The sequence below is a fragment of the Lineus longissimus genome, chromosome 9 (assembly GCF_910592395.1).
Source record: "Lineus longissimus chromosome 9, tnLinLong1.2, whole genome shotgun sequence".
In the NCBI taxonomy this organism is placed as follows: domain Eukaryota; kingdom Metazoa; phylum Nemertea; class Pilidiophora; order Heteronemertea; family Lineidae; genus Lineus; species Lineus longissimus.
This window is the reverse complement of record NC_088316.1, coordinates 2,098,835-2,126,169: the sequence shown is the minus strand read 5'-3', so window position 1 is coordinate 2,126,169 and position 27,335 is coordinate 2,098,835. Positions and strand designations below refer to the sequence as shown.

General features: G+C 41.0%; 1 protein-coding gene across 19 annotated transcripts in view; it reads right to left on the bottom strand.

Moving 5' to 3' along the window:
* Nucleotides 1-2,253: 2,253 nt before the first annotated feature.
* The window catches only part of LOC135493092 (SLAIN motif-containing protein 2-like), a 31,201-nt gene continuing 6,119 nt past the window's right edge, over nt 2,254-27,335 (bottom strand). Inside the window, exons 2-13 of one of the 19 annotated variants that reach the window (XM_064779957.1) lie at nt 22,077-22,237; nt 21,469-21,630; nt 20,670-20,708; nt 17,603-17,842; nt 17,155-17,196; nt 15,934-16,041; nt 15,198-15,371; nt 14,564-14,909; nt 12,721-12,840; nt 10,319-10,333; nt 7,533-7,613; nt 2,254-5,868 (exon numbers count right to left, since the gene is read on the bottom strand). In XM_064779957.1, the coding sequence (XP_064636027.1) occupies nt 5,781-5,868; nt 7,533-7,613; nt 10,319-10,333; nt 12,721-12,840; nt 14,564-14,909; nt 15,198-15,371; nt 15,934-16,041; nt 17,155-17,196; nt 17,603-17,842; nt 20,670-20,708; nt 21,469-21,630; nt 22,077-22,237 (1,576 nt within the window). In that variant the 3' untranslated portion in view covers nt 2,254-5,780. Of the gene's footprint in view, nt 5,869-7,532; nt 7,614-9,640; nt 9,669-10,318; nt 10,334-10,353; nt 10,987-12,720; nt 12,841-13,458; nt 13,492-14,563; nt 14,910-15,197; nt 15,372-15,933; nt 16,042-17,154; nt 17,197-17,602; nt 17,843-20,669; nt 20,709-21,468; nt 21,631-22,076; nt 22,238-27,335 lie in introns of those variants that run through there. The other 18 variants (XM_064779967.1, XM_064779958.1, XM_064779964.1 and 15 more) reach the window with 18 other exon arrangements.

Genomic DNA, 27,335 nt, shown 5'->3' with positions numbered 1-27,335 from the left:
GCCCCATTAAAGTGAATGCATGAGGACAACCCATTTGTGTCGTATATCACTGGAAACGCCCGATTCCCGTGAATAAGGACAATCACAATGTATCACATTACCAAAACAAAAATGTGTCGGAAGGAACTATATGGATGGTCCCATCGCACCCCCCCTCCAGCAGTATGACACGGAAGGGCTAGTTGACTGTCCACCGGGGGGTTTGGGGGGAGCTTCCCCCCAACGCACTGGTAAAAACCTATGTCGACGGAGGGGGGTTTGGGGGGTGTCCCCCCATTGTAACAGCCGTAGTTGTTAGAGCTTGCACTTAACATATGCTCGTAGGGGGGTTCGGGGGAGCTCCCCCGACCTAAAGGGGGGCTCACTAAGTCCTTGACTTTACATATTAGCTGCAACTATGATTGTTTTCAGTGCAACTGGAGCTGAGAGCCGATACAACAATACACGAGACCTTGCGATGGAGGCTCTCAAGACGGCGCAGGATACGATACATACACCGAGTCTCTAAAGATCTACACGGAGGCCGACGGTCTCGCCGTACATGCACAGAATTACAAATTACAAATTACAAATTACAAAAGTTTATTGAATCCGTATAAAATTTACATTTTACATGGGACGAAAATACAATAAACAGTGCAGTGCAGATAGAGAGTCAGAAGAAAAGAGAGCAATAAGTAATAAAAGTAATCAAATAATACAGAAGTTACTTAAGAGTGCAAGAGAGTTGGTGGGCATTATTACAATGATTGCAGCAGTATTTTTAATAATTATAGAGCTTTCCTCACCTGAAATGCTAGATAACAGAATTTGCCGGTGAGGCGAGCTACATTGCCTTCAGCAGTTAAAAGATATAATAATAGATTTCTATTTGAAAGTTCATTTGTTAACCCAATTCGAGTTTTGTTCAAATATTTATCACGAAGGTTAGAGAGCAAAGGGCATGAACACAAAAAGTGAGTCTCATCTTCAGTTTCTTTGATTCCCAATGATAAACAGTGAGGGCACCATCTCTCATCCCTGGGGATAATAGGACGAGAGTAGCGGCCTTTCTCGATTAAAAGACAATGATTACTCAGTCTTAATTTGGTAAAATGGGACCTGTGTTCCCTATTTTGGATATCATCGAGATAATTTTCGTAGCAAAATCTATTTTTAAAAGCTACATATGTACAAAATTTCCCCTCATTTAAATCAATGTACTTGTACAGATGATGTACAGATGTACAGATGATCGAAATGTACAATGTACAGATGATCGAAAAGGTCTTTTCAGTTCCTACCTTGCCCTAAAGATGGCGATGGCGTAGTTCTTTCATGAAGTCATTTAAAGTTCTGAACTACGTCATCTTCAGGGCACAGTAGGAACTGAAAAGACCTTTTCTTGGTCTTTTCAGTTTCTTACCTTGCCCTGAAGATGGCGATGGCGTAGTTTTTACGAACCTACCTGTAAAAATAAAACTCGCGGTCGTTGATCCTGGTTAATTCCGCACTGGCCGTTGATCCATCTGCATGCCGGTGTGTTGTCTTCGGTGACTTGTCGCCGGAAGATCTTTTTCTCGGCAGATAGAAGAATGACTGAAAGGGGAGAAATGAACACTGGTTGTCTCTCCATGTAGGATTAGTCTCGCCATGAAATTGTCAGCGGGTGGGTTCTCTTTGCCTACTGTTTATGCCAAGCCGTCATATCCACAGGGCTTCCTCTCAGCCATCCTGAGGAAATCCGGGGTTGAGGATGCCTCTCAGCTTGCGCAAAACAATGAAGTGGTCACAAACGGATCACTGCTGCTGCTTGTACCTGACAATAGGTGTCAATAACTTTATCAGGTTGAGAGGCACAGCACCTCCCTTTCACAAGTCTTGTACCACAGCCTAGGCAGAAGGCAGCAAATTTGGAGGTCATCCGCAGATTAGTCCTGGTGTTGTTGAAAGAGGTCTCTGGGAAACGACTGATCACCTTCAAAATTCTCCCTAGTTCTACCCCTCTTAAGTGTTCACTCCGCACATGGATGTGCTATTCTCAAGGGAAAGGGTACACACCAAGGACCCCTTTGTCCAAGTCTCAATCATAGGGCTAAAGAGCCAGGAATTTTAGTTCCTTGAAAGCGACGCCTGTTCTCCCAGAAATACAATCTATGAGGTAACCGGCAGTGTCAACCACTAGGCTATGGGGCTCCTTGATCTGTGTGGTAGCCAGCACTGTCAACCACTAGGCTATGAGGTTCCTCGAACATAATAAGATGAAGACATGGCTTTCATCCGATGCTAGAAATCCTTTATTTACACCAGCAGTCTCTTGAAAGAGGCCAACCATTTACTGCATTATGACTGTTAAATAAAGAGTCACCAATGATAGAATAGGAAAGGGCATCGAGCATCAGACGGACGGCCTCTTCAGGCACATATCTCGGCAACAATATGACGCGGTATTGTAAAGTGAGAAGACATAACATAGCGCCATTCTCATTCAAAAACCTTCAACATCATCATCATTGATGGTTTCATAACACTTTTTGATGGCGATCAAAATCTTTTAATCATGCAGAAGATGTTAATTAAACTTTGAGTTTCACCCCACACTGGTCAAAACCAGAAAGATTATGCCAATTCCTTTATTTCAATGTGCAAATTGATCGGCGCACATCGACTCGGGGATGTACCCAATTGATGGTCAATCCGTCCTTAGCTTGATTCCGCAGTACAAAATGCAAACATCGCAATATCGTAATAATTACAATAGAATCTTTTATACACAGTGATCAGTAACGCAGAAGCTGCAACAAAAAAAATTGAAAGAAACATCTTTGGCTTAGTTACAAAATGTATGCAACTCGTCACCTAAAAAAATATCAGACAACTTAATATTTTAATACATTACAAACAGTCAAAATTAATGAATTTAATTTAGAGGAAAATTCGCCGAATTCCACTCAGACTCTGGTGTAGTGGATATCAATATTACGATCATGCTGATTCATTTTTGGAAATTAGAGCACCCTTTAACACCACTGTGTACAAATTATGACACCAAATACACAAATATACTTTCCGTATTCCAGTACAATTCTCCAGAGTGTAATAGAAGTGGAGAAATAGTTGGCCCTTAAATCAGCCTATTCGCAGTTATAACTCTCACCAAAATATTCAATTTGAAACGTTATGGTTTGCAGCAAGAACTCTTACAAAAACTTACTTTGGGTAAGTCCCCTTCATCAAAAAATTCATCATGATACAAACTCAAGTTTACAACTTTCAAAATTTGATCACAATATCATACCTGCAGACGACCATTTAAAATATCACTTTTACAGAACTAAGGCAGCTGACAGAAGCAGATTAGGACCCAGGAAGGAAAGAATCCTGCTTAAGCGAACTCAGGCAACTCATAACGACACATGAAGGCCAGTTTTCCCCCTCACAGAGACAAAGAGACAACACAACCTGCATAAGTACGACCAAGAAAATCGGCAAAATATCGGACCTAAGATTTCACAATGACGCCATCCCGACAAAACGTCACCCAAGAGCTTTGCAGGACTTCCAGTACCTTTCCTCCATCTGCTCCACACCATAAACATCACTTCCCACCATCTCTCAAACTGAATACAAAAGCACATTAACTGTCGGAGATAACTTACCCTCACTTTACACTTACCGGTACATGTATTTGGCATGATAGAATTTGAGCACTTGAAGAGTCAACAGAAGCAATGCCCCATAAACAGAGGTTGCGCACCCTTCCGACTGGAGTCAGAGTCATAAAAGATGCGCATCCTCCGCAATGACTGCATGAGGCAGAACTTGAAATGTCACACCTTGTTCTATTCCTCTGCCAAACAGTGTAATCATCAACCCTTTCTTGTCAACACACAGTCCTAGAGCTAAATTCGATGTAAACACTAAACTAAACCAGTTGGTCTCTGACCCATACCACTGTTACGACCCCTACAGTAAACAGAGTTAACTACATCATGGCCACTTGGGCAACATTGAACAAGAGATTAAATACTATTTTTAAAGAGTGTTAAGAAAATCATATAAGAATTTGGCAAGGACTGAAGATATGTTTTGAACAGTCCAATCCTTATCAATGCATGGTTAGCCATTAGGCATGCCCCTGGTACTAATTATACCTACTTTTAGTTAAAGCTTAATGACCACAGAATAATAATTCAAGTCGAAAGTTTTGACCACATATCATTTAAGTACCCCTTGAAATACTTGAGCCAAATCGTGGGCTTTGCACATCATCAAAATATGAAAACAAAATTTGATCTTGGAAAATATCCATTACCTTCCCAAATCTTTCTCCAGAACACCTTATGCATTTGTTGTCAGGTTAATATCAACAGTAATAAACTTTAAGCAGGCACAGCCTGGACTTGTAATAAATACATAGAACATCAATTCAGTACTCCTCAGTACCATACTACCTTAAAGAGGCACGCCATCTATAGGGCACTGATCAGGAAAGAGGCGAAATAAGCTTAAGGCAGCATACAACTCGAGCAAGATAGAAATCTGACTGTACCGAAATGATGCCACAAGTACGAATTCCGCAAAATTTCCTTTTGTCAGGAACTTTACATCTCAAATGAATTTAAACCAATATGTTAATGATCATTACACTATTTCCCAGGTATGAAAAAAGAAAGGGTTGGTTTTCCTGTGACGTTTTTAAAAACGTTTTGAAACTTTAAGCCAATAAGGTTTTGACATACCCCCGATCTGATATAACTGAAACAAGCAACTCAAACATTTTCTTCGACACGGACCATTAAAAAATTGATTAATTTCAAAATATTTTCCAGTGATCTATAATATATCAGTATTAAATATCGAACATTTTTACAAATCGTTACATTAAGGCATTGTTTAGTTGTGAAGGCAAGTAGAGTGTACATTATAAAAGCTAACCTCATCAGTACCTCATTTTGGTAATATATGAAACAGGTTCTTGAAATACAAAGCAGTGACTACAGTTCCAATCACAACTGACATCCTAAATTTCCGTAGGCTGTGCGCAATGTTCATGTAATGTACAAGCTAGCTAGAAACAACCCCACGCATAGGTTGTATGAATGTTCTGACCATGACCTACGACTACCGGGTACATAACCTTTGTGAAAGTTGTGTGTACCTTTTGTAGGATGGCTGTATATTTTTTTTGGGACGTTACGCATAATATACGTGAAATCTTCCTGTCCACATATACACAACCACTGAGCAAGTTGCATGCAGCACTGGAGGGTGGCATGTGCGCAGCAAGAAGAGGATATGTCAGTTGAGGCTAGGACTGTACAAGTCAAGTGCAGGGATTCAAATATTCAAATGATAAATTCTGTTCAAGCTAGGGTACCACAATCTTCTTTCCAGAGAGCACGAGATAGTCCAAACAGGGTCCACAGCTCTATAATCCAACTCCACCTCTCCAGCAAGGATATGACACAGGCAAAGACTGGCCAACTGACACGCTTTGGCTACTGCCCAGGTCCTTTTGAAGAGCAGAAGATCTGAACTTGGGATGCTGGTCACATCTAAATCACGAGGTTGAAATTCCTTGACCCATAGGACTCCATCAACTAAGTAGAGTACTTTGCATTGGGCTAACACTCTAAAGTCACTGAGGCAGCCGATTAGCCCCAGACATCAATCTGATAACCCTTAGCCCCAAAATGCAAATATCCTGCAAGGCCAGGGCAGAGTAACATGAACTAAGGCTTTAGTTAACGTTGCCTTGATACTGTCCTAACGTCTTTTCGTGCGTTCCTAGGCGACGCTCAGAAGCACCCGTCTTTCCAGCTATCGTCCGGCGCTCTGACTGCATAGTTCCGCCTTCCTGGGAGGGCGGTGGCTGGTAGACTAGACCTGTAAAATAGAACAAAATATGTCTTGAACGAAGTTACTTTTGTTGTTTATTCAATCATTTTCTTTATTAGTATTAGAAAGATTAGTAAATTTCAGGACTGAGTGTCACATGTCACATAAGTCAACTTTTGAAATGCATTTTACTTCATCTTATTTCTTTTACATTCTCTTTAGTCTACAATGCACACTATCTTCGAATTACAAATTTCAAATTTTTAACAAACGGCGTATGCCTTTAAGTACCACATTTTATATATACCATGAGTTATGAGTAGTGTTGCTTCTTAATAGGATGCACTCGTCTTATGCGACAATTAGGTCAAACGGATTTCCTGATCATGTTGGAACGGGACAGAGCCAATTTAACAGAAAGTGTTTCATGTTTATCAATTATGTGACAAAGGAATTCAACACTCTGTGGAATGGACTATAGATAGAAGGGTTAACTAAAGTGTCTGAAGGTGAGGTTTTTCAAGGATCTAAAGTAACATAAGTAATCTAAACTCAACAAGGAAAAAAATTAAAATCCTCTGACATGAAAGTGAAGGTGGAGTCGTCACAGCAAATTGATATTCGATATACAGGTATGATAAGTGTCCCATAGTAACACACTTTCTCAACAGAGGGCAACAGCAGCATCCATCTAAAATCGTCAATCGTCAATTATCCGAGGGTCATCATGTTGCCCTCTACGAAGTAAGTATACACAAATATGACTACCGGTATCAGAAAACAATTTGCTGCAAAATCTCTATCATATTTTCTTCACTTGATGCCAACAGATTTTACAACTAAAGATAGCACCAACTTAAGGAAACGTTTACATTAAGTTAGACAGTGCAATAGCAGCAATGTGAATGTTATATTCAAGTGCTGGAGATTTTCAACGTTTAGGATTGCTCAGATAAACACTCACTGGGAAGTAAAACAGAGCTCTGCTAAACTCTCCATGAGCAATAACATGCCCAAGTGAAGATTCACATGCTCAAGTGAAGATTCATAGGAGCAATAACATGCCCAAGTGAAGACTCACATGGGCAATAACATGCCCAAGTGAAGTTTCATATGAGCAATAACATGTCCAAGTGAAGTTTCATATGAGCAATAACATGCCCAAGTGAAGATTCATATGGGCAATAACATGCCCAAGTGAAGATTCATATGGGCAATAACATGTCCAAGTGAAGATTCATGTGGGCAATAACATGCCCAAGTGAAGATTCATATGGGCAATAACATGTCCAAGTGAAGATTCATATGGGCAATAACATGCCCAAGTGAAGATTCTTATGGGCAATAACATGCCCAAGTGAAGATTCTTATGGGCAATAACATGCCCAAGTGAAGATTCATATGGGCAATAACATGCCCAAGTGAAGATTCTTATGGGCAATAACATGCCTAAGTGAAGATTTACATGGGCAATAACATGCACAAGTGAAGATTCATATGAGCAATAACATGCCCAAGTGAAGATTCATATGGGCAATAACATATGAGCAATAACATGCCCAAGTGAAGATTCATATGGGCAATAACAAATGAGCAATAACATGCCCAAGTGAAGGTTCACATGGGCAATGATAACAGTGTTAACAAGATGTCATGACAGTCAGTGACGACTTCAGAATTCAGCTTCTGAATTTAGCGAGATGCTTTCTTACATGCTTGAAGCGGTGCCTTTATTCACTCTTCTGACGTTAGGCGAGACGCTACGTGCTCTTGGATTTGTCGGTGGCGCGCTGCTATAGAAATGAGAAACATGCCAAATGGAAGAGTAAGAACTAAGCTTAAAAAAGAAGAGCTAGCAAATCGGGCTAGGGTCAGTGCTGGCAGAACAAAGATTGACATGATTCCGGGCAGCGAAGTCTTAAGCTGGCGGTTCTCAATTAATCATTTTGAGTTCTGCCAGCACTGACCACAAGATTACTGCCACCGCTGGTGCAGCAGGCTGAAATAAGTGTAGAATTATGCAGCGGTCAATGAAAACCCTTGTACCTCCCTTGTCAGGAGTCAACATTAATCTAGTTTCAAATTAGTGTTGAGTTCTGAGTGAGACAGCTTGACAAACATGTAATGTCAAATGCCTGTTGACGAAAGTTACGGAGAATCAGTGAAAAATTTGTGGAAAATATGGAGGTCCCCTGAAAATTTTCATTTCAAATCCTCGATAAATTGAGCTAATTATGCCCATCAAAAAAGTAGTGTTGACCTCCAAATGCACAACTTTAACCTTTTTTCAAGTGTTGATTGCCTGACCAGAGGGGGTACAGGATTTACATTGACCGATGCATTAGTTAATGTCAAAGAAACAAGGGGGAATTCAACAAAAGGGGACTGAAGTAACAAAACCTTCATGCATCATTTCACACATGTTGTGCCGAGACATGAGTATCTTCATTACTTCATCAGCTTAAGCTAATTACAAATAAATCAAATAGCTAAATAATAATGGGATCTGAAACTACCCTATTCAGCAAATGCAAATTTTAGTAGTGGGTTTAAACTGAGGATTAAATAAGATTGGATTTACTACAATTTAAATGAAAACAGCTATGCTGATGACAAAGTGAACTTGTTTTACTGGATTACTAAGGCAGGGCAAGAGGTATTTTGAAACAGAGAGGTCTAGATTTTAATCTGAGAACAAGGTGAGGACAGGTAACATGTTGCCTGTCGTGAGAAGGCAATGAAATAGAGCGTCTGGTCAGTTTTATCAGGTCTGCCCAGAAACAATAAAACAAAACATTCAATTAAATAATGTCAACCACAGAAAAATATCACCTCGTTCTGGTTTAAACCTATCTAAGATTTTGACGAATTTTGTAAGACTAAGAATGCACAGGTAACTGAAATGATTATTATGATGTCAATGAAGTGCTCCACAAACGACCAATTTCTATCGCTACACCCTGTAACGTAGCCATGATAACGTGACAATTGAATAATCATGCTGTCATGGCTAAGTCACAGTGACATAAATTGTTTGTTTACAAGGCACTTTAAGTACCGACACCTGATTGTTCACGAAACAAATTCAATCACATAATACAAGTCCTTTGTTGTTAGGTGTTGGGTATTCTAGTATCCTAAACAACGTGATGCTGGTCACACTTTTTTCTGACCTCAAGACTTTCGACCCGGAGTTAGTCTACTGTACGCTGCAAGGAACCCTCACAACACCAGCCACCATCAGTTATCAATTATCTAATCTGGATGCACTCATACCACTATCCCAACCCCATGCTACCCTCCCAGGCCGGACTGGCTCCCTTTGCAAGGCGTCAACTCGAGTTATCTGTATCCTTTTCTTCACCGATGTGTCAGCAAACATCATTCAATCTCAGTGCTACCCTATGCAAGCATTCTCATTTTCTATCCTTACTTCACTGATATCCCAGCAAACATCATTCAATCTCAGTGCTACTCTATGCAAGCAATCTCATTTTCTATCCTTACTTCACTGATGTCCCAGCAAACATCATTCAATCTCAGTGCTTCTCTATGCAAGCAATCTCATTTTCTATCCTTACTTCACTGATGTCCCAACAAACATCCTCCTATCTCAGCGCTACCCTCACTAGCATTCTAGAAAGATGTTGCACCAGAATTTACTAACAGAAACTAGCCTACATCTCATCACTACTTTCTCGGTCTACTGGTACTACCCATTAAACTGCATTTCCCCCGTCATTGTGGGAATTACAACAGACCCCATCACCCTTCCACCAACTCACGGGGGCCCATGACATATATACTCAAATAAACAAACCGAGCAGTCTTTCTTTGGCGACAGATATCTGGAATTTTAGATACATACATGAAATTTCCTAGAAAATACATGACACTTTGATACTTAACCAAGCTACCAAGAGTTAGAGGTACCTATAACGTCTGAACAGACCTCAAAAACATGCAGTGCAGCCAAAGGAGGTAAGGAGTAAACGGCAAAAAATCCTCGCCATTTTGGGCGTCACAACATCAAATCCTACTCTGTCATGAAACTTCACCAAGAAATGACGTCATACACTTGTCATGGATTGAACACGAGGCAGGGAAACCGTTTGGACTGAACAGCCCGGCGACAATTTCAATGATAATGCGAACCGCAGAAACTGGAACTGACTCAAGCTCAATCAAAGCAACTGAGGTGGAAGCAAATAAATACAAAGCAAATATGTTTCCTCAAAACTCATAAAGTTAAAGTTTAGAGTTTAGGGTATATAGCCTGATATCAGCCAAGAAAAATAAACAGGCTATCATCCGAGTTGACACTTTTCACTCTCATCCAACTCACGACTGATTGAGAACAAAATAACCTCAACTGGAATTCTGCAACAGACTTTCATGCGCAGTGTAGTGTTACAACAACGTGTGCATTACAACATTGATTTAGGGCGCCATCTACAGGCCAAGCTGATCACCACTGGTCACGGACATGAACACTAACCTTGGCGCTGAATCTCTGAAATTATTCGGAGAAAAGAATATCAGCATCATCGGTATAGCTGGTTGTTGACAGGGACTATCCTCGCACAACTGTGACAAAAATGCCCCATTGGAAGCACATGGAGAGATGTACAATTGAAACCCAGTTCGGGCAAGACTAGGAGCAATTCATGAGCAGAGCCTGGGCATCTCAACTCTGTACACCAGAGCAAGCAATAAAAAAATTTGAAAATCGCAAAAAATAAGACTCTACCCCTGCATAATTCCTACACCCTAAAGTTTAATCTGGAGACAAAGACAACAAATGAACAGAATATGAGCCAAATTAAAAAAATTCTATTCCAAGGAAGGGATTTCCAAACTGTATAATCTGCAGCCCCATTTTTAAAGAGAAAAAAAACAAAGTTCACAAACGAATCCCAACGAAATCATATTGTAACGCATCCATGTTCAAAAACAAAACACCCAGAAAGATATTTTGTTGCACCAATAGCAAAATTCAGATGATATGTTTCAAAAGAACCCTCTGACTGATATAACCCCATACCATTTTGGCAAAAAAATCAAGAACAAATTTGTGTATACTAAAGTTACCCGGGCAGAGGTATCTAACAAGAGCTACTGGTACTGCACACACTCGACTCAAAACGAGAGGCGAAACTTTCGAAACTAGGGAAGAAAACAGAAGGAAAGAGTTAGATGACAACAGTTCACACGAGGACCGGCAATTCTGCTTGAATGGAAAGCAAAAACACTAGAAACATTGACTTCTCCCTCTCCTTCTCCCAGTTTGCATTTTACACGCTCGGGAAGTCCTAAGTTTGACTTGTTTAGAAGTTCTTTGCCTCCAAGGAAGTTCTGGCACAGTAGCCCTGCTGCAGGTGTCCAAGTGGACATTTTATTGACTCGTCGCCCCCCCTAACCTTTACCAAGTCAAAAAGTTACATTGAATATTCAAGTGGTCACGAGTGAGGAATAATGAAAGTCACTGGACTAAAAGTGCAAAGTTTTCAACAGTTCAAAGACATACATGGTAAAGGACACCACACACACACAGTCAGCAAAGTTAGCACTATTACTTTCTAAAATAGATAGGCAGTCACTCGAATTCGTTTGGATGGACATTTTAAAAAGTTCACACAATTATTTGCACCAAGGTCAAATGTACAGGTCATGGAATTGATAACTTTACGGTATGTGGCACATTGACCACGACCTGGCTCAAAAGTCAACCAGGCTATTAAGTTATCATGTCCTCTTATATCATGTGCACCTCTCCAAATCAGGTACGATCAAAAGAACGAAGAAATTACTTCTAAAGTGAAGCTTGCTACAAAGGCCCCCATATGTTGCTTCAGACATTTGTGACCCGCCATGGCAAAATGAGTCGCATGTCGCTCTGAGCTTGACAGGTTGAGACGGACTTGTTGTTCATTTCACTATTGTCTGCCTTTTGTGAAATCTCAGTATATCAATTTCTTCTATTATGTCCAGATGTCATTTTAGGCTCATCTTCTGTGCGACATGCGACTCATTTTGCCGTGGTGGGTCAAATTTCGTCTTTTATTTACATACCACTCAAGTCGTGACCCATGAAACATGACAACGTGTCTTCTATGTAAACTTCACATGAAGTGTTTATACCTGTACAACTGACCATAGCAGTTACAAGGGCCTATTATGAGAGATCTGCTTGACTTTGATTCACTCAAAACCACTCAAGCAAAGCACAAAGTTTTATCCCTATGGTTCAATGAATGCTGAACCATAGTGATACTATTACAAAGAGGGCAGTTCATTCAGATGTTATATTTGAAACACCTACACCAGTTTCTATAGAGGTAATGCAGATGACGTCACAACAGAAGATATAATTTTTGACGTCAAATTTACGTCACCGACCTACGTGGCACACTTAATCGTTAGCGCAACAATGGCCATTGTGAAGCGTGGGGACGTCAACCAAGACGTCAACCACAAGTAGTGCACTCTGTCAGCTGGGTCAAGGACGCAGACTGACGTCCAAAATGGTTGCCTGAATGACGTCACTGCATGCTCTCTACACCCATGAATCACCCAATTTGGTTACATATGCACCTTTCTTTCCATGCAAAATTATCAAATCATCTGACAATTTTCATTATCATCATACAAAATATATGTAAATCCAAGAAATTTCAGAAACCAATCATGCTCCCTTGGAGAATTTCGTTACAATTCTTGAAATAAGACAAACTAGCAAATTTTATTGAAGACTTGTGTTAGAAACACCACCATAAACATGTCCATTACTGAATGAACCACCCAGATTACAAGACAAGACCACAAATGAAAATTATTAAAAGTACCCAAGTGCCTTAAGAAAACGAAAATCCACAAGGACATGTAACACCCTGTACATACATTTTTGGATTTATATCATAGTGATCGTCGTCTTCGTCATAAGTTACGATTGGAAGGCGACGATTCACGGCCGATGATGTTCTCCGCACCACAAATGTGTCATTGCGCTCGAGTCTTGAACTAGAAAATTATTACATTCATATACTTAAAGGTCTCCAATTTCCTTGGAATCTACTCGGTTCGTCGTCATCAGTGATGTCCTAATCTATTAATCTATTACCTTTCTAACACTAATTAAAGAATCAACTAAAATGCCATTAGGTTGAATTATAGGAATCAATCTATTGTTCTGTAAGCAACTACTGAATTAGTAAACTCTGCATAGTTATTTGAAGGACAATTTTAAAACTAATTGACGATGTTTTAGTTTCTTTCTCTTTACTACATAGATTACGCCTGATTTCAAAGTTGAATTTTACAAAGCCTAATGATTTCCCAACACCTGCTGAGAAATGTTTTAAGTGTCAAAACTTCTAAAAAGACAGAGGGCCAAATTCATAAAGGGCGTTTAAGGGTTAGACGCGTGTAACTTCTCCCTGATCAGTTCCAGGGCCCATTCATATTCTGTGAAGATTTACATGAAGGACCTGAATATGTCTATTTTAGTTAAACGCTGTTTTAAGCTAAACGCCCTTTATGAATTTGGCCCAGAGTGTCAAAGTAAAGTTTGCCAGTTAAACTGCGTCATATGCTAAAGTGTTTGTTAGATCTCCCTAATCATGGATTAACCAACTTTACCTTTTCTTTGATAAGTGTGAGTTTGTGATTGCGCTGAGAAATATGAAATGATTTTGAAATTATCAAACTAAATAAACAAATTATCGGCGTAGGTTCAGAAGCACAGGAAGCACATCAAGTCATGAAAAGAAATGACAGATATACAGTGGAACCTCCCTTAGTGGACACCTCTCTATTAAGGACACCATCTCTATTAAGGACATTAGTTTTGGTCCCAAATTGGCTGTTTCCATTCAATTTTACCTCTCTAATCAGGACACCTCTCTATTAAGGACAGCAGTTGTCAGTCCCGTGGGTGTCCTTAATAGAGATGTTCTATTGTATTTACAGGTTCTGTACTTTATAGAACAATTTATACCAAAGAAGGATCATGGTATAACAAAAATGCTACTGAGATAAACCACTGCCCCTACTGCACTACAAAACAACTGACTAGCGACAGACTGGACAGAAGCATGCATTAATGAGTACGCTAGCTATTAATGAACACACCCATGCAGGGTGAAATTCAGATGTTTTAAAGGAATATAACATGAAGAAGGATGCACCTGCAAATCACTTGGATAATAGTTTTAGGGATTGTCAGGGTTGACCTCCGTTACCAACATGGGGAAAAAATTAATAAAATCCAAGCCAACACTTTCAACTATTGGGTACTCATATGTGACCCGCTCTACCAAAACTAGGCGCTTGTCGCATCTGAACTTGACAGGTTGATACGGACTTGTTGTTCATTTCCCTATTGTAGACCTTTTGTGAAATGTGACCAAATCAGTTTGTAATAGATTTCACAAAAGGTCTACAATAGGGAAATGAACAACAAGTCCGTATCAACCTGTCAAGTTCAGATGCGACAAGCGCCTAGTTTTGGTAGAGCGAGTCACATATGATTAAGAGCTCTGGAGAAAAGCTTCTAAAGTACACAAATGTTTAATCGTGCTCGATTTTTTGCATTTTTCTAAAATTTCAGCCCAATGCATTCCAAAAAGAAAATGGTAAGGTTCAACTAAACAATGCTAAAGGAGGTATACTCAAGATGGGGAGGTACTGCTTTTTACTGAACACCTAGAGTAGTCTATAGAGTCATTCTCTTCCAGATACGTACCTCCTAGCCATGGGTATGCCGCTACCTCCTCTCGGCGTCGTACTCCCCGGGCGCGGTATCCCAGTCCTACCCGGTGTAGGAATACCTGACAAGCCACTCTTCGGCGTAGGTGACACAGCTCGCTGGCCGGACGAGGGCGCGCGTAACATTGATGGTGATTTTGATCCGGTTGCTGGTGACGTCCGTCCGGAGGAGGGCCCCCGTAATTTTGGAGAAGATCGCCCGGTTGCGTTCGTATAAGGTGAATTAGGCCGGTTGTCTCGATGTGATGTTAATTGTGGTTCGCTGGCATTGGGTCGCATGCCGTTCATTAAGCCCCTGACATTGGGCAGACTTCTTCTGGGTACTGGAGTAAGAGAAGATAAGGCAGATCAAACAAACCGTCAACTGAATGTGATGAAGATATACTATAATTGGAACTGCCCTAACATGCAAAATACCTCTTAAATGCTTCATTTTTGTTCGATTTTGAACATTTCAAGTTCTACAGAGAACTGAAGCGTATATATAAATATTTTTTCCTGCTGTCAATTTAAGCCCTTTTCAGGAGGGGAGAAATTTTTTTACATTTTTCGAAAATCTTCTCATCCCTGATCCATTGGGGGCAGGTTCTGTGGCTATGACTGTCTCTTACCCTGTTGTTGTTGAATGATCTGTTGCGGTGTTGTCTCCAGATACTGTGAGCTACCGTACAGGCTGTCCGGGGGCGTGCTACCGTGACTGTCGTTACTGCCGTTACTATTTAATGACGCAGTGGAAGAGGCATGGCTGGCGGCGCTAAACTTTCGAGGTGCGGGGATACCGTCTGCTGTAAAGTAACAAGAACACACGATGAGAAACACAGAACAGTATTATTAACATTAAGTTGAGTCAATTCTGACATTACTTTAAGCTCCACAAATGACACCTTGCAAGAGGTTTGTTGACCCTCTCCAAAGGTATTCTGACTGATCTCCGATGAAACACGGAATAAATGGGTACCTCCCCGACAGAGATGGCAAAATATTACTGCTCGTCCAAAGTTCCGGAAACATGCAGCTCGAACATGTGACACTCACTAGGGAGGTGAGCTTGAACTGAAATGTACAGGACCACAGCTCGGGTAGTAGTGTGTCAAAGTCCAGTTAAGCACTCACTGTTTGTTAAATAGTGTGCTGTATCAAACTTTTGAATATTATTACAATGGAAACCATTAGCGGACACCTCCTTATCAAGGACACTAGTTTTGGTCCAAAATAGGCCGTTTCCATTCAATTTGACCTCTCTAATCAGGACACCACTATTTTAAGGACAGTATATGACAGTCCCAAGGTGTCCTTATAAGGGAGGTTCTACCGTACGTCGTTTTTTCACTCCCATCGCCGTCTTACCGTCGTATCTGTTTGGACTAGATCGCGTTGAACTCTGCGATGACGGCGACAGATTAGAATCGCTGTCGTTGGGTTGATTCAGATAGAATCCTCCTTTCGTCCTCATTGCTGCAGCGTGGGGTTAGATAAGGTGTGATTAGTGAGGTTAGCTGGTGGAACAGGGATGGAGCTAGGGTTCTGTCAAGAAGGGTGTATTGTAATGTGAGAATTGTGACCTACTCTGACCAAAGAAGCCGTGTTGGGTCTACACGGATTACTGGTAGTCAGAGGCATGTGTTTGTTATGACAAAAGCATAGATGCAATATGACAATTACGTCTAATATTTTGCAGCCAAAAGAAAGCAGTTTCACACAGAATTTTACTTATTCTGAGGTCTTATTACCCGATAACAAGCAAGAATAAGTGTAGATTTGTTCAAAAAAGTTGTGAGTTTTTTTCTGGTGCAATTCTGTAAAATTGCATATTGTTCTCCTAATTACTCGGCATATGAGAACAAATGAATGTGAGGCAGCTTGATAGGACTTAAACCACCACCGGTTGGGCCTGGGCTCAAAAATAAGCATTCTCTAGAACTGTAAACAGAATTTTTAACAACTAGGCATTTTTCCACCAACCCTAAACACAATTTAGAATATGGGAAAACAATTAGAATAGTTCAAAATGTATTCTCTGGTTCAATCTCACTTCTTTGTTCAGTAAAGCAATTGGCAAATGTTAAAACCAATTGATGTATGTATGTATGTATATACCATATTTAAATTTAAGCGCCCTTTTCAGATTATTATCCGTTCAAAGGCGCTTTTACAATATTAATAACATTGTCGAAAAAGATGAGTCTTTAGCATCGTCTGAAATGATGCAAGGCTCCTTGCTTGCCTGACCTCAAAAGGGAGCGCATTCCACAGAACAGCAGCGGAGAAAGAGAAGCAACGCTCTCCATATTTGCTCCGGGCCCTTGGAACTTCCAGTCTGTTGTCATCAGCTGACCGAAGGTCTCTGCCTGGCCTTTGATGCTTAATTCATTTACCCATTTTAACAAAAAACACAATCTGCCTCATTCAGTTGATGGTAAATCTGTGACAACTCTTTGAAGTTACACAATACAACAATACATTCAGGACTGCAGAAAAAGTTATGTCCTGAATACTAGCTTAGTTTCGAGCCCATGGAATGAATCACAAGTGAAGTTGTGTAATATGGAGTACAGATAGTCTACTTACATCGTCTGGGCGACGTCATAGGTGAGAAACTTTGCCGTAAACCTGAAACCAGGAGAGACCAATCCAATTAGTCAATATAGATTTTTCTTAGGGGCATTTTTAGGTCACTACAAAGCGACACAAAGTTGAGATATAGCATAACGCAGTTTTTATACAGTTACCAGATTAAGTCCACCATTTAATGGCCATAACTCGATTAATATGCATCAGGAAGGAACAAGTTGGTGTCCATACATAGTTATCACCCTGCTCTAAAAGCGAGTCCTAATTAGGACTCAGGCCGTGTTCTCCACAAGGCCGTTTGTCAGGGCAGTCCACCTACCTTGGCGGCTCACCACCCCACCTTGGAAGACCCATCCTACCTTGCTCTAGAATTTGTAAAGGGTTTCTACAGGGCCACCCAACTTTGGGGCAAAAACTAAAATTTTGAATGTCCCCTTCAACTTACTCTCCTCCTGCATCTTGGCCAAGGCATGCACATCTAGCGTCTTCTTGTTCTGCGGCGGCTGCAAACACTCCGACTGCCTCCGATCGTGCCGCTCACCGTGATTGGAGGACGAAGACGACGCCGGACTGACATCATTATTTTCTACCGGAGAGGCTAGAGCATAGTCACTAAAATCAGACGCTCGTCGTATATCTTTATTTTTCTTTGGACGCGTGAAGGTGTCCGTATTCACTCTTGTACCTGCAACAAGAAGGAACCTTGAAGTCTGACACATTCTTCCCCAAGTCGCTTTTAAAAGATCTGGCCAAAGATGTTCGAAAAGTGCTTCATCTGCATATGTTACAAAAATCAAATCTTGTTTACAGTCATCACCAGAACAGATTTTACATCGGAAAAACACCGCACATAAAATATTGAGTATAGCAATGTGTGAATCAAACTTGGATAGGACGTGACACCTGTTGTATTTGATTGACAGCTGTGTATGTCTCGCCATACTAATTGATTCCAATCAATATATCCATCAATACAAAACATCCCTCGATCATCCAGGGTTGGGATCTCAGTGCAGATATTTCAGAGTCAATTGGTTTCTATTTCTAAGACGGGGAACCAATCACAAAATGCAAACACCTGGGGTGTTTTAAAATGGACCAGTCAACATCATTAGTCGGGATAAGATTTTTTAACGACTGATTAAATATCCTTATACCACTTGTGGTGGACTTAAACCTTCATCATGTGAGCTGGGGTGAGGTCTCTAGCCTATATTATCTCAGAAGAGTCCCAGTTACCAACAGGTTAATCCCAAATACCTTGAATTCTACTGAAATGTGTTTTGAGGTGAAATACACGTGTATAAACTGACAAAATATGTTCGAAATGAAAGAAACACCGCCAGCAGACCACGAGGGAGACGGAATGATTTCTTGGCACATCTTTCCCCCAGATTTCTGGGCAGATAGCAGAACAAGGCAATACCACAGGTGTCCACCAGTATGCCTCAACGTAATATTCCAAAACATTCCCACATCAAAATTGGATGAACACACCACTAATTTTTTGATGTTTTTATGCAAATAATTGACAGGAATTGGGGGTAACTCATAATGAGAAAAGCGAGCCTAAGTCAAGAAATTTTTGTTTGTGATTTTCTCTTAAATGATGGGCAGATCGCCACCAAACTTGGTGCGTAGTCTTTGACAGACCTCTGGGCCGCATTCTGTCTTTTTTGTGTTGTTTTTTAACCGCGGTAATAAGTTAATGGCCACATTGCTAACACGCCTAATTGAGCAGACACAGTTGTTTCTAATTTAGTCGAATGTGAGATACAACCGGTGGGTCGACCACCTGGATATTTCAAATTCTTCAACAACAACCTTAGAAATGTTGTAAGCTGAAAATAACGACCACACCAGCCTAATAATCAGTACAGACTTTTTTCAGCAATTATCTTTTCCCAATAGTCAGACATGTTTTACAGATATTCCAGGTCTTCTTTTAACATAATGCGAAATACTTTTTTGGTTTTCAGTTACTCAACTACTTTCTGATACAACTTCCCTCAAAATTCTTACTGTCATTCAATACACAGTGGAACCTCATTATCAAGGACACCCTCAAGACTTACAAATGCTGTCCTTAATAGAGAGGTGTCCAGATAGAAGAGGGAGTCGTTAGAGAGGTTTTAACGCACACGTGAAATACATTCCAAAACCGAATGAAAGCACAGATTCTGATCAATTTCAAAGAAATTTGACAGCAATACAACATTACATGTCTTTTAATGGGGATAAATCACCCTTCCACACATTCTCTCTGATTAGTTATCCCCTCACCCTAATGATAATAGACGCAGAGGCTACAATCTCTTAAAGTGCTGCCCTGTCCTACCAGCACCTGTGGCCAAAATCATTACAACATTAAACAAGTTTCAAAACACATGGTGCATGATCTCAACAAAAACAGCATGCTGACATTTTAGGAGTAAAAATCATGAACAAATCGTTTCAAAGAATTGTCCAAACTATTGACATGACCATTTTTTTAAAAGGTTTCGAGCAACATTTTCTTATTGTACCAATTGTACAATTGTTTGACTTTTTCCTGGGTTAAATGGAACATGCATTCTCTAATTTCAAGTTCAGAGTCCTTTTGATTATCGAGGCTTTATAGGGTTATGTGGTAACTTTTGTGAATCTGGTATGAAAATATGGGAACAGGAGGCACTGTGTACAGTTCCTTAAAGCATAGATACTTTTAAATAGACCTTTTGTGAATCTGGCAGGTGCATTGGGAAGGTTATAAAGCATGCAGACTATGTGACAATATTTCTTGGTGAACTTTCTATTCTATCCATAGGAGAAAAGGCAAGGAAATCAAAATTGAGAAATACCATCTTAAACCCACTGCAAGCTTTAGCTCAAGCTAGATGAGAATGCTTCCCGTTGGCTTCCAAAACGGCCCACAACATTTAGTGAGAAATGAAAATCAACTGCTATGCCTGTACTGCCCAACTCAGAATGTACAGCAACTGCAGTGCTTGAAGGCGAGGGCATCTTGATTCGCGGTGGAGGGGGGGCCTTGCTGTGCATAGTATATTAGCTAGTGCAAAGGTGCTGACACCATGATGAGACGCAGTATGATGCTGCACAGTCCGAGCTAGGCATCAACGAGAAAGTTACGACAGCTCCAGATTGATTTCATGATACTGTTGACCTATCAGTTGGATTCTTTCAACCCTTTTACTGCTGATGTACGCCGATTGGCGACCTAAATGGCCACTGAGGCATTACGGACTTGGCCCTACTTTTCCAACTAAAATATCCAATGTGTAATGGTACGCTGACTGGAGATGTTGTCAGATGTGCTTTTAGACTGATAGCCATAAGTTGGCATTAACTGCTATTAAGCTAATCTTGACTCTGACATGCTGAAGAAAAAGACATTTTGGGTTGTGCAGCAAAAGGGTTAAGCCTGCAGTGGGTTAGATTCGAAGGGACAAAAAGACAACATGTAACAGAAAGCAGAAGACTGTATCTCAAAGACACAACAACAGCAAACCTACATGGTATACTACCAAAACTTAACCGCCGATTATTTTGCGCTGCAAGAGGAGAGAGTTAATGGGTTAATAACGAACAGGGGCACAATTTACAAGGAATGGTCAGGGTTGAAAGGTCATGATTTCCAAAATCGATTTGTCTGCAGAAATGTTAATTGAAATGGCCACAGACAATTGGATTTTGTGTTAAGTTTTGACTTAGCCATCTGCCACCCAAGTTTTCATCACATGCGGCTATTACTGAAACAGTTAAGTGACTGAGACAAGACCACCATTAGATTTATAAGTCATTTTCCACTTAATTTGGCAATATTCAATCACATCCCATTAATTTACATGTGGGGCTCTGAATCTGAAATCTGGATATGATATTCTGAACGATCTGGGGAGTAACTGGTGACAATTTGAGTGGTGGTTGACCACAGAAATTTTGAGATAATCGGACGAGTTTGAGAGGAGTTGGGTCAGCTAATCTGCAGCAAAATCATTTAAAGATGCCCTCAGGTGATCTTGTCTCTGAAATTTCAGCCCTGATTGATTCATGTGGGATTAAAGCACGGGAGGAGTGTACACTACAGCTAACATTGTGTGAAATTGAACAGTTGTTAGTTTAAAATTCGGAAACAAAAACTGGTACTCGCTGAATTGTATAAACTCGAGAGCTGAGGTGTAGAACTTTCCATTTTTCAAGTTGAATGAAGCCCTCAGACCACGAGTTGTTTTTCGATTGAGATATTAGTAGGTGCTCATATTTTGTCTGGATTTCTAATCTAAGGCAAACTTTACTTGCACGTGTACATACCTAAGCCAGCTATGAGGGGTTGCTTGATTTGTGGCACTCCGGGATTATTATTATTATTATTATTTGGCGCGGGCGCGGGCGCAGCCTCGCCGATCGCCGTGCTCGGCGTACTGATTGGGGAGTTAAGACTAGCTAACGTGTGGGAACTTGAACTACGAGATACTGAAAGGAAAGAAGAGATAATTAATCAGCTAATTAGTTAGCTATGTGGAATTAATCTGTGTCGGGCTGACGGTCACATTGCGAGGTTAGAGGACTCGAAATGCTGTTTGAATGTGGAATGGAACGGGCTAGGGAGGTGGGGAACAGCAGAGGAAGGAACTGCATCTGTTTGGGGGCGGAGGTACTGACATTTGGGCTTTCATTGAACTCCTGTTCACAGCATATTTGAGAGCGTCGCGATATTCGCATCTTGGCATGTAAAAGCAACTTTGACAAATGTGACTTAGCATGAGTAAAGTCAATGTCAACATCGACACCATTTAGTTGGACTCGGCACACCGGTGACTCCCTTTGGCAGGGGCGTACGCTGATCCAGGCCTTGGGGGGAGGGTGGGGGGGGGGGGGGGCGTCCCTATTGTAAGTGACAGATAACAAACAATACTCACATCTTCCTCCTCCTTTTGTCACCTCATCTAATTTATACACTAAACATTTCCTAACCGAGTCTAACTCGGGTGGCGGCGTATCATCGAACACTTCCCGTACCCATTTGTAAGGACTTGTTGACTTTTGTTTGGGAGTGAGCGCCTTTGGCGATTGATATAACCTGAAAAGACAGAGAAAACCTCGGTGAATGAGTGAAAGATATTTATCAAAGTTTCTTGCCAAAGTTGTAAGCATGATCTTATTATTCAGCAGTGGTATGTGCCCCCCCCCCCTCCCCCAATCTCTGTATATCGCATGATTGCACTAACACAGACGCTTTGCTATTACACACAGAACATAATTACAATTGCCAGATTGGTTAGTTGTGCCTGGTCGGTGTACAGTCATCCACTGTGTGCAATATCCTTCTGTGTGGGATTGTACGGGGAAGTGCATGCATCCTGCTGGTGTACAGTAGCTGGCTATTGACGAGGCATCTATGTGTACATTCCGCATGTTTGCAGCGAACCAACGAGATGATTCGTTATTAATTGCCAAACAGAAATAAACAAACAATTTATTATTTTCCGCAATTCCTCAACGCAGATGTAATATATTTCTGTATGTGCACAGGATAACAAAAGTACTAGAAATATAAAGTAGAAATTGTATTCCCGAGTCAGACCGTTTTTGCTATGGGCAATAAACTCATTGTCATCCCTAAAAAACAAAATTCCATTCTTATAACTTGATTGGGAGTCTGGAGTAACTGTCTTGTACCTTGCAAGGGGAGGAGCATGCAGATGACCCGGCGAGAGAGGATGTCCCATGTTATAGTATAGGTTCCTTTGGCCTAAAAGTTTCTGACTGAGTAAAGCAAAATCACCATTTTGCTGACCTCTGTATGAACCACCAACTTCGGTGGCGACCGAATCAGGTGGGGGGGGGGGGGGGGTGGGGGGGTCAGTACTTGATTCTGATAGGCATTTTTCAAAACCACAAAGAGGCTTTGAGACTGAGTGGGTTAAAAGGAATTCACCACAAACAATCACTTAACATGCTCAATGACTTATCTATTGTCAAACTATAAATCAGTTTTTTAACTTCTGTAATAATATAAGATTATATTTTCGTAGTGATTTTATATCAGCTTATCCACATAGGCCCAATACCAGTCTAGTCAATTAGGCAGTGACTCATGGCCAGAATAAGGTCCGCGATGCCTTGTTCGGTTTAGAGTGTCCTGCTCACAGGCATATGAAAATAAGAGCTCAATGCCCCCCCCCCCCCCACCACAACCCCAAGGTGACCCACCTCATCAGTAAATCCACACATATAAGTCAAATGATTCAAAATTAGTAAGACTAAATTATTGGAAATTTAATCAATACATTCCAATGAATTGTGACAAAATCGAACAAATTTTTGTCATGTTCTTTTCATACCCTATTCTTCGAATTAATTCGAGCATGAAAGATTCGACTTAAAATGACACACTTTTAAACAATCTGTCTATTATCATAACATAAGAAATTCCTGAAATCGCTTCGATAAAAAGACAGGATCTAGAATGGATCAAAGTGGTTTTGTATCGCTTTCCAAAGGAAATGCTATTGTGGTCTGAATAGACAAGGATAGATAACCGGTTCGAAACAGGAAATGGATAGAGCTGGCCCAAGGCTATTTGGAAAGGTTTGCCCATGGGTATACCAGCAAAGCAGCAGTGCTATAAGTATAAGGTTTGCAAAGAGCGCATAATTCTATTTAGGGTATGGGAACTCGTTTTTTAAGGGACTGTAGGATCTTGGGGCCTTGAGTGTCACCTGACCACCAAAAAAATTGTACAACGTGCACCAATCCATGAAAATGTGTTCAAGAGTTGTGCTTTATAGACAAGAAAGTTTCTGAGAAAAGTGCAATAAAATCTCATTCACGTGTTCAGTCTGAGTGAAAATCTGATTTGTACCATTGTGAATGATTAGACACAAATCGTGTCAATGAGGTAATGGCCTATTTTGTGAGTCGTTGAGTTTTCTGTTGTTGTTTTTTCGAGTTTGGCTGGGAATTAGTTATTTGGTCAACAATCGTAAGGTTTTTCTTTCCGTCTTTTATAACACAAGACACCTGTGTATGCGTTTTCCCTCAGGTTAGCTGTGAAATCATTTCAACAGCTTGCGCTCTCCTTACATTATCCTGTGATATTACATGTATGATTGTCATTAACCAAGAGAATGGACATTTTGCCAAAGCACAGCCAGTGGAGGTTGCCGACATGCAAGGCCGGGTTGGGTCAACTAGGGCCGGACTGGGTCACCGGGAATAGGTTGGGTCACCAGGAATAGGTTGGGTCACCAAAAACCTGACTGGGTCACCATTGGGTGGGTCACCTTGGGCCGGACTGGGTCACCAGGAATAGGTTCGGTCACCAAAAACCTGATTGGGTCACCATTGGGTTGGGTCACCTAGGGCCGGACTGGGTCACCAGGAATAGGTTCGGTCACAAAAAACCTGATAGGGTCACCATTGGGTTGAGTCACGTAGGGCTGGCCTAGGTCATCCAGGACTACAGCGGCACAACACAATAAATATAAATCCTAGGATAAAAATCACCTGTGTTTGATGCATCATTTTACAATCCACACAAAGACCATCTGGCAGACAAAGACATATCTTTCTGCGAGTTCGCTGTCAGTGTGCGGTTCTGGGCTGAGCCAGATGACCTGGTGAGAAACACTGTAAATGAGATTTACGTCTGCAAGACTAGTATTTTGGTGAGTTTTATGATCTTGTTGAACTGGGCTAAATGCTTTAGCTTGGTGATCATTAGAATACATGTACAGTAGAACCTCCTTATCAAGGACATCAACAGGACTGACAACAGCTGTCCTTTATAGAGAGGTGTCCTGATTAGAGAAGTCAAATTGAATGGAAACAACCTATTTGGGACCAAACTAGTGTCCTTAATAGAGAGGTGTCGGCTAAGGGAGGTTCCACTGTATTTAGTTAAAGAAGGGCTCATTGTAGATATATACATGTAAATCAAAGCAGAAATTCATAAGGAAGCCTTGTCCCCTTTTGATCTCACTAAATATAACTTGGACTTGGTGTATTTTCCGAGTAAACGCAGAGAAATTGAAAGAGAACAAATTCAACAGCTGAATCGAACACCTCCCACATCAGCGAGTTGTGTACTGTTGAATGCATCTTTGTTCTGTAACAGTTGCGTTCAATTCTCCAGCCTGCAGATACACGCACCAATATCACAACCAGAGAAAAAGAATTTTTCTTCCGTTTTTATCGCGGCACATTTTTATCATTTGCGGAAGATTAAGAACAATGAAAGATAGGGGCCTACTGGAAATGGAAATGCAGTGGATCACCAAGCCATGGAAAAATGCACTAACTGAACTTGCCTGTACAGCCTATTATCCAGCTCATGTTATCAGTTTTAAGAAAGGAACATGCCGACTTATCAGCGGTGAATATCAGTCCAAAGTCTCCTCCTTTGAAGGATGGATCGATATACGCACAACGACGGTAGATCGGCATGGAAAGGAAATGGGGGGGGGGGGGCTTTTCTGGACATCGAAGTGACCAAAAATGACTATTGGGGTACAGGATACACCATTGTTTTAACAGAACCTGGCATATAACCCGATATAATTTTAGTGGGATTCAAGATACCATTTTCGTGGGATTCAAGACAAGCAATGGATGGGTTCCTTTTTCAGGGATTCAAGAAATTGCTAATCGGGAACACAGACCGGACGTTTATTATAACTTGGCATCAAATCTCATACCCCTGGGTTATTAACTCAACATGTGTCTTGTACTGATCAAGAATAGAAGCCTTACAACTCTTCTGTCTGAAGGTGAAAAAGAACAACCAACATTACCAGATAGTCTGCACCAACAGGCTCATTTATTTTCATTTGCTTTTTCTGCCTCCATTCGCAGGTTATTTGTGATGGTGGGGCAAAAAAAACCATCCTACATGTGTACATCATCATAACAACAGTGTCTGCAACTGTCGGCTGGATGAAGGAAAACTGCACTGAAAAGTAAGGTACCAGAAATCAGGGGCTGTTCCATGAAGGCTCTTGGGCTATAGGACCTCTGCGATGTCGTATGCTGTGCATGTCCACTCCCCCGAGTGCAACTGCCAACTTGATGTCGGTCAGTCCTCCAAACTAGCTTGTCACTAGGCAAAACGTAATAACTCCAGCCTTCATAGCTTTATACCTAATGTAATGGCCAAGTGCAGGAGAAAAACTAATAGCACAATGACCTTGACCCGTACTTATTCATTCCCACAGAGATCAATCACAACAGAATCCAAATTCCCAAATCACAAGTTGCAAGAGCGCCATAGATCATCATAACACGACGAAGAGCTAATCGCGTGCCAAGCAACCAATTGTGCTTCTAAAGCTGCCTACATCTCTGGTATGAAAAACTGCATATTGAAGTGCCTTGATGGCCGTGCTGCCAAGGGATGTGGAGACCTTGCTGAGTTGGGTATCATTCCATCTGTCGTCCCAATGGCGCCAGAATTTTATCATCTGTGACGGAGGCTGTCACAGTTGTGCAAACGTTCCAAGGAAGGTTTTTCATTTCTCATCGGTTACAAATGAAGACCCAAAGAGTTCATCTCATTTTTCTCCTGGACTATTTCACAATAGACACCAAGGCAACAGCCGCAGATGGAACAGATTTTGGGGCAGAAGGATTTTAGAATTGACAATCCATTTGTCAAGGCTCATTTTGATTTCCGGTAAAATGACCAAACAAAATGGGTTTACTCCGAAAATCAAAAACCTAGTTCACAATGCCGACTCTCTTTTGGCATTCACTATGAAATGGATGTAGCTAGCTCTCATGCTGTGTACAATGTACTAGTAAATCACAATAAATTTCGCTGTGAATTTTAACTGTCACAACACAGGCTTGATTCGAGACAATCAGTGCAAAGCACTCCAGGGGGCCATACATGTTTCTGCCGTCAATCCTAAATGACTTTACTAAAATTGTAATCAAATTTATTATTGCCCAATATGGGTAATGAATCGTGACTTGGCGAATGTATGCAACAAACATACAACCTGGGTCCAAAGTAAAGTACGTACAATGGATTGATAGATGGACACGAGTGAGAAATGAAATGCTTTGAAGATCGACGCGATTGCAAATATCACTGAGTGGCAGTGGTGCCTTGTAGCTTCCCCGCATTGAAAGGCTGGTTAGAAAATGGATAGAAGACTCCCAGTGGACACCGCAAA